Raw genomic sequence first — 8,145 nt, 5'->3', positions numbered from 1 at the left:
ATTGAGGGATTATAACCATCATTTGTAGATTGTGGTTTCTTGCTGACTTTTTAATGATTTATATTAGTTTTTGCTGTTAAAAATGGCTAAAATGTGTATATCATGTTAATTCTTGCGTTATTTAATTAAGTGTCATGAAATAAACTCTCAGTAACCGAATTAACTGAACAACACAATTAACCGATGGTTCAGCTATACCATAGCCGATTAATAAAAAAATCGTGGGCTGATTTTGGTTATGGCGTGTGTCATAAACAAATTAACCGAACCGAACAAACGAATATCATCAACTTTGAAATAAATTTAAAAAATAACCCATGTCTCTAGAATTTATTTAGGTCTTTTTTTTTACTACTTGGTTTACTAGTTCTCCGTTAGCATTATGTATGTTGTTTATTAATAAGCTATGCAACAAACTAAATCCAAAGCTATATTAGTTGAGTATGAAAACCATCAAGATATTTGAGTGTTTCAATAACTTGAGTGTTTACACCAACTATGAGTCTCTATCTTCATCATCATTATAATTTAATAAACACATTTTTTTCCTAAACTTTTTTAATTATTCAAAAACATCACACATATGATATCTCTGCAAACCATTATTTTTATTATTTTTCTTAGTTTTATGTACTCTTAAAATAATCCCTATCACTTTTAGGCTATGTGTAGTGGGCGCAAAGAAAGAACGATTTGGGACGCGAACACTACCCCTGAGCGAAATTGGGGCGAATTTGGGGTGAAATGGGCGGGGGCGAGGGTTATTTATCGCCGGAGGAGATGAAGTTTATTATTATTATATTACTAGTGATACATATAAATATATATATATATATATATATATATATTACGTATATGTATATGTATATATGTGTGATATATATATATATATGTGTGTATATGTATATGTATATATGTTGTGTGTGTGTATATATGTATATGCAAAATGAATCCTAGAAACAACCCGAACCAACCGAACCACCCATTCCCTCATTTCGGTCAACACCATGGTTCGCAAAACCAACCGAACGTGAACTTACAATGGAACCCGATGAACCTAAACCAACCGAGCTATCCGTTTCAATTTCCCGTCCCGAACCTAAATATGTACGCCAACCGAGCTATATGTTTTTTTATATTTTTAGTTATGTATTTTTTTGTATTTCTTTTTAATTTTAATGCACTTTTATTTAATTATTTGAAGAAATTGGTTTTTATTTGATTAGTTTAATTATAAAAAGAAAATAAAAAAAAAAGATACCGTGGGCCCAATTTGTAGCCCCTACACCATTACACCCTAAAAACAAATTTTCACCCTTACTAAATGGGCGTCACATATCACAATTCGCCCCCATTTGTAGCCCCTCCACTATACATAGCCTTACAAAATTTTTTTTTCTTTTTATAAAGACTCCACTGAAGATAGGGTTTAGGTGTTTTCTTTATTTCATACTCAATAGAGTTAGGTTATTATTTATAGTTTTCAATTATTTTGATCATTTGATGATTAGTCCAAATCGGCTTTCTAGCTGATCTAATGTTCTTTTATCATAGCATATTTGAATTTCTTCTTTCTAACATCTTTTATTCATCAGACTTTATTTTGTAAGGATTTAAACTCAATTCACACTTGCGAAAAGAGTTAACACCATGCTACTATACCACTGTGACATTGGTTTTGGTTTTAGCGCATTTAGTTATATATGCACGTTTTAATTTGATTTGAGGTCAGGCTCTAATAAAAGTTCAAAAGTTTTTAGCTCGTAGCAAAGCTTTAGTTTAAGGGCTAATAACCGACTAACTATAACCGGCTTAACTTAGCCATTAAATATATATAACTATAACTGACTTAACCAAAGCTAATCAGTAATTATTCAACTACCAAAACTGCAGTTGTGGTTACAATTTTTGATCGATCAAACCCGACTGACCCAAACTGATCCGTGCACATGTTCGTATTCGTAAATACACATATAAATAACTAATACATGTTAAAGGTCTTTTAACTTTAGGTATATTGGTTTAAATAACCCCAACTATTACATTTTGGTAGTTGTTGATCCCAACTAACAAAATAACAGGTAACGGTTCAATTTCTTTATCATTTTTTCTACTGACGAGGCAGACTAACGAAATCTTAACTTATGTGGCAGATTGCACCACCACCATAGAAGCCACAATGGCCGCCACGACCAGTCGTCGTGGCTGCCATGGTGGTGGAATTTGCCACATAAGTACGCCACATATATGCCACATAATCAAGTTTTTGACATACAATCATGCTATATCATAAATAACCAACGGCGTTAAGATTTCATTAGTCAACGTAGAAAATTATGATACATTATGAGGCCGCCACTAGCCATTTCGTTAGTTGAGACCGATAACAATGAAAACGATGATAGTTGGAATTATTTAAAAGCAAGTTAACTTTATAATTCACATACATAGTACATAGTTGCCTACTATTTATTACGTGATGTTCTAGAATTATCTTAATTTACATTCTTCACCTTTGAATGCTTTCATTGCTTTTCCAACTTCAACTCTTTTGAAATTTGAGCACATATAGTACGCTATATTATTCCACAAGGGCAGTCAAAGTTGTTGTGTTTTCATGAATCAAACATTTAAAATTTGAATGCCTCAATTTTTCCAATTTTTTTGTCTTATAAATAGCACAAGTTTTACTTGCATATCATCCAAACAAAATCTTATTGTTTTCTTACATTCAATCTACAAACAAAATAATCATGACCACCGCTAGTATTGAATTTGAGATCCCTTCCAAATTTCCTGCTGAATCGGTTTTTAAAGCTTTCAAGAACTTCCCTGATCTCGCACCCAAGGTCAATCCTCAGGTATTCAAGTCCATTGAGTTAGTCGAGGGTGATGGAGGCGTTGGATCGATAAGGGTGTTCACATTCGGCGATGGTAAGAAATTACATCATGATTCATATAATTTGTAATGATGGAGTTTATTGTTGTTGCTATTGTTATTATTATCATTTTCATTTATATTTTCTAAACATAAATTGTTTAACGCAGCTGTTCCATTTACAAGTGGAAAATTTAAGCACGATGTCATTGATGCGAGCACCTTTACCTTCAACTTTACATTTTTTGAAGGCGATTGCTTAATGGGTATATTAGACTCCATAAATCATCATGTTAAGATTGTACCTTCTGCTGACGGAGGATGTGTGTTCAAGCAGACAGTTATTTATAACTGCAAAGGTGACGAGAAGCCGTCTGCTGAAGTTCTTAACCTTGAAAAGGAACTATACGTGAAAACCTACAACGCTATTGAGGCTTACGCCGCTGCCCATCCCGACGCTTATTAATTTATATTGCATCATGTGTGTCGTAATGGATTGAAATCGTTTCATTCCTGTGTTTTTAATCTCCCGTTATTCATAATAAAGGTGTGTTTGAATAGTATTCAAGATACACAATTATAATTGTAACAAGTTCCAATTTAATACTGATAAATAATAATGAGTGATTATCATAACCAATATGTTGTAGAGTGTGGCTTCTTGCTAGCTTTTTAATGATTTATACTAGTCTTTTGCCATTAAGAATGGCTAAAATGTGTTCATCATGTTCTCGTATTATGTAAGTGTTATGAAATAAAACTCTCATCTCGGTTAGCCCACAAGACTTTAGAATTATTCTTTAGATTCTAAGACCATTCGCGGTGGAGGACGACCGAAACGCAATTACATCCATCTCCATTGGTTGGGTTTCCTTATCGGCCCCACCTTCTTCTTCATGCAACATTTTATGCAAAACATTCAGAGTATTTATGAAAGCCAAAATGCTTTGGGGCAGCGTTCCCAAGCATTTTGGGGGAGAGCACACCTTCCGCAACGCCAATTACACCCCAATCTGATCCATTGAATTTCAAAAAATGGATCGTCTTAAATCCACCAAATCTTGCATTTGCAAGAATTGAAACACAACACCCCACTTGTGAAAGAGCTAACACCATACTACTCTAACACTAGGACATGGGGTTTAGCACATTTATTTGGTGGTTATATTATACTGAGGTACTGATCACAATGTAGGGGGAGCAACTGCGGAAAAATAGCTCGACGCTAGGATGATAAAAACTTCACACCTCCTAGCGTATTAATAAGTTATACCCATGTTGCGGGTTGTTTCATGCCATAAATAAACTAAAACACTCAATTGGGCAGGTGAATCACAAGGTTTCACTTGTTGCGGGACTTAACCCAACACCTTACGTCACAAGCTAGCGACAATTATGTGATGGTCGGTCATAAATCATTTATTTATTTGTATTTTATATTAGTTGAATTAAGTTCTTCGTTAGAATTATGGTAGTTCTTACATGCTTTTGATTTTCAGGTTCATGTGTATTAAAGATACATTTTGGAAGCATGCAATTGAATAATCTGAAGCCCTGGGATGATGTGTGATAACGTATGATCAAAACTGGATAATTTGGGTAAAAGTTGATTTCAACTTATCATATGCTAAAAACAGAGTATCATATGTTGGACCAAATTAAACTACGGGAATCGCAAACTAAAAACCCTATATATACATAAAGTTAGGGTTTTGAGGGACATCATATCTCTGGAGGCAGGAGACTATTTTTGGAGTAAAAACCACTATTATTTTATCAAATCAACTCCGGATTTCATGAAGATTGAAGATTCCATCAACAAGATGAGCAGCTAATCTCTTCGAGTCATACTCGGGTATAACATTATGTAACCTAGGTTTATTGTTCTGCACTTTTGTCTTAATTAATCCTTTGTAATTGATTGAACGGTTAAATTAAGTTTTAAGTATTGTCTTGGATTCATATTTGTTAAGATTTTCTTGCATCAGTGACAATATGAAATAAAGATTGCTATTAAGACTGGTTCATACTAGGGTAGTAGGGTTTGCTAATTGTTCATGGTTTATAAAGTGTACAATTGTTTGTGATTCATAGAGTGAAGGTTTTATTGCACCGGTTACATATGATAGACGATTGTTGACACCTATTGATTGGAACGTATGTTGGTAAACCTGAATTGTCAATTGTGTTTAATTGAAATCAGGTCATTTGTATAGATTAATCTAGTTTTACGTATTTCTGAATCCTTGTATGATTTGTTTGTCATTAATTGTTTACAACTTGTTAAGTGATTGTTTATTTCAACCTACAATTATTGCTAGTGTGATCAGCACTCAAACTATTACTTAATAACTAACAACAAACTTCATAAATTGTTAAAATTGGTTACACATGAGTGTCTAACCACAAACTCTTCTGCTTCGATACCCTACTTGCCATAACTGGCTTAATCACCATGCACCGTCAGTGATCGTGTTCCCAAAGGCATCCCTTTATTTTAAGAGGATTCGTGACATGTCAAGCTCTGATTTAAAAACAAAAGAAGAATTTCTCATTCCTTAGCCGGAAAAACATGTTGTCATGAAGTTATATACGTATATTTGAGTTGGATTTGAAGTCAAACTCTAACAAAAGTTCAAACACTTTTAGCTCATAGCAAAAGTTTTAGTTTAACAGTTAAACGGACCATATAGCTGCAAATAACCGATCAACTATAATCGACTAACTGACCAAAACCAATCGGTTATCATTCAAGGTTAACCAAAACTTCGGTTGTGATTAAAGTTTTGGATCAAAATCTGATCGACCCAAACCGAACCATGCACGTCTGTGTTAGTATATATAAAATAACTAACATATGTTAAAAGTTATTAACTTCATAACTCACATCAATCTACATAGTTGCCTACTATTTATTACGTGATGTTCTAGAACTATCTCAATTTACATTCTTCACCTTTGAATGCTTTCATTGCTTTTCCAAACTTTCTACTCCTTTGAAATTTGAGCACATATATTACACTATATTATTCCACAAGAGCTGTCAAAATTGACGTGCTTACATGAATCAAACATTTGAATGTTGCAATTTTTTCAACTCTTTCATCCTATAAATACTACAAGCTTTACTTGCAAATCATCCAAACAACATCTTATTGTTTTCTTACATTCTATCTATATCTAGCAAATTAAATAATCATGACTACCGCTAGCATCGAATTTGAGATCCCTTCCAAATTCCCAGCCGAGTCGGTTTTTAAAGTTTTCAAGAACTTCCCTGATCTCGCACCCAAGGTCAATCCTCAAGTATTCAAGTCCATTGAGTTAGTCGAGGGTGATGGAGGTGTTGGGTCGATAAGGTTGTTCACATTCGGCGATGGTAAGAAATTACATCATCATTCATATAATTTGTAATGATGGAGTTTATTATTGTTGTTGCTATTGTTATTATTATCAATTTCATTCTTTATATTTTCTAAACATAAATTGTTCGACGTAGCCATTCCATTCACAACTGGAAAATTTAAGCACGATGTCATTGATGCGAGCACCTTTACCTTCAACTTTACATTTTTCGAAGGTGATTGCTTAATGGGTATACTAGACTCCATAAATCATCATGTTAAGATAGTACCTTCCGCTGACGGAGGATGTGTCTTCAAGCAGACAGTTATTTATAACTGCAAAGGTGACGAGAAGCCGTCTGCTGAAGTTCTTAACCTTGAAAAGGAACTATACGTGAAAACCTACAACGCTATTGAGGCTTACGCTGCTGCCCATCCGGAAGTTGCTTAATTATATTGCATCAATGTGTGTCGTTATGGTTTGAAATCGTTTCAATATTCGGTGTTTTTAATCTCCTAAATAATGGTGTGTTTCAATAGGATTCATGTTATAACTGTAACATGTTTCTATTTGATCAAATAAATAATAATGAGTGATTATATCCAATATTTGTAGACTATGGCTAAATAACTTTATTTGTCACGTTTTCTTTTTTATGCTATTGCCTCAACCACAATTAATATTTTATTTTCATTGTAGAAGCAAGTACTATTGCCAACTTAGCTAGTATAAAAGCAAAATTATTGTATAAATTCAAAACTGATTGGTAACAAAATGAATAGGACTTAACGAACTCCTAAATATAAGAGTGACAATCGTGTTGGGTTAACGGGTTGAAATGTGCTACGCATATTATTATCCGTGTCAAAGATTTCGACTTTAACATAAAATAACTCGTTTAACTCATTTATTAAAAAAATTTAAATGTTTTAAAAAAACATAATGGAAGTAATTTAGAGTCGGTATAACAAATCTATCTCTTCTAATAAAAATTTACCACTTTTGACACTTGTCAATACAATAGCCCTCCTCACCTTTTTTTTAACAAATTTTCATATATAGTCCATATCTTTTAACACTGTATTCTTGAGTTTTTTTTCCATGAGATAAGAAAGGAAATGATAAGATTTTAGTTTGAATCTTCATTCTTGAGTTTTTTTTATAAAAGAAATGATAGGAAATGATAAGAAAACTTGGATGTTTTAAGTCCCAAAGTTTTCTTGCCAATTTGGCATGATTTGGAAAGAAATGAAAGGATAAATATTTAAGATTACCACTTTACCCTTCAATCTACATCTAATAATTGTTTTAAAAAAGCTATATTTGTAAAACTACACATTTTTTTCTTTTCCTTTCCTTTCATTTAATCTAAAGAATGTAATTAACCATTTCTTTTCTTCCCATTTCTTTCATTTTTCATTAAACTTGAAAATGCATTATATGCATGTACTTTCTTTTCTTCTCCCATCATATCCAATCTTATACTTTCCTTTCTTTTAATTAAAAACTCGAGAACGCAGTGTAAGTCATTTCAATATATGACATTAAAATTATAGGTTTATTTCAACTAAATTCATTACTACATATAATAAGTATTCTCCATATGGATTGACAATAGACGATTAGTGTTTATTATGGTTTATATTTAAAATAATAAACAACAAACATTCGATTCATAATATGTGGAATGAGAACAATCAACTTGGATTAAATCTTGATAACGTCAGCGACTAAGGCTTAGCCTTTAATACCTAAAAATACATATGATTTTGAAATTAAAAGTTTTCAGGTTGACCCGAAACCTAGAATTCGGACCCAAGAACCAACCCGAATTACTTCGGTTCAGGTTCTTGTTAGTATTTTATTGGGTTCGAGTTTCTCGGGTCGGGTTAGTTTGGGTTCATGTACGGGTTTTCTTGGGT

At 32.9% G+C, this 8,145-nt stretch overlaps 2 protein-coding genes across 2 annotated transcripts; both read left to right on the top strand.

Annotated features, from left to right (window-relative positions):
* Positions 1–2,716: 2,716 nt before the first annotated feature.
* On the top strand, positions 2,717–3,522 carry LOC143582926 (root allergen protein-like). The gene is made up of 2 exons (XM_077065384.1): positions 2,717–2,934; positions 3,049–3,522. Exons 1-2 carry the CDS (start codon positions 2,754–2,756, stop codon positions 3,342–3,344), a joined length of 477 nt encoding a protein of 158 aa, XP_076921499.1. The 5' UTR covers positions 2,717–2,753; the 3' UTR covers positions 3,345–3,522.
* Positions 3,523–5,792: 2,270 nt separating this feature from the next.
* LOC143582924 (root allergen protein-like) lies at positions 5,793–6,919 on the top strand. Its single transcript, XM_077065382.1, has 2 exons — positions 5,793–6,257; positions 6,378–6,919. The coding sequence occupies exons 1-2, from the start codon at positions 6,077–6,079 to the stop codon at positions 6,671–6,673; spliced, it is 477 nt and encodes a 158-aa protein (XP_076921497.1). The 5' UTR covers positions 5,793–6,076; the 3' UTR covers positions 6,674–6,919.
* The last annotated feature ends 1,226 nt before the right edge of the window (positions 6,920–8,145 follow it).

Source organism: Bidens hawaiensis, unplaced genomic scaffold (genome assembly GCF_021521415.1).
Source record: "Bidens hawaiensis isolate Kalapana, Puna unplaced genomic scaffold, B.hawaiensis_p1.1 tig00032064_1, whole genome shotgun sequence".
NCBI lineage: Eukaryota > Viridiplantae > Streptophyta > Magnoliopsida > Asterales > Asteraceae > Bidens > Bidens hawaiensis.
Note: the sequence above shows the minus strand (reverse complement) of the source record. Positions and strands in the feature narration are given on the sequence as shown.

Excerpts from the sequence above, each read along its gene's own strand:
- LOC143582926 (XM_077065384.1), top strand. The coding sequence starts at position 2,754 with ATGACCACCGCTAGTATTGAATTTGAGATCCCTTCCAAATTTCCTGCT. Across the intron at positions 2,935-3,048 it reads GGTGTTCACATTCGGCGATG|CTGTTCCATTTACAAGTGGA; the intron begins GTAAGAAATTAC and ends TGTTTAACGCAG.
- LOC143582924 (XM_077065382.1), top strand. The coding sequence starts at position 6,077 with ATGACTACCGCTAGCATCGAATTTGAGATCCCTTCCAAATTCCCAGCC. Across the intron at positions 6,258-6,377 it reads GTTGTTCACATTCGGCGATG|CCATTCCATTCACAACTGGA; the intron begins GTAAGAAATTAC and ends TGTTCGACGTAG.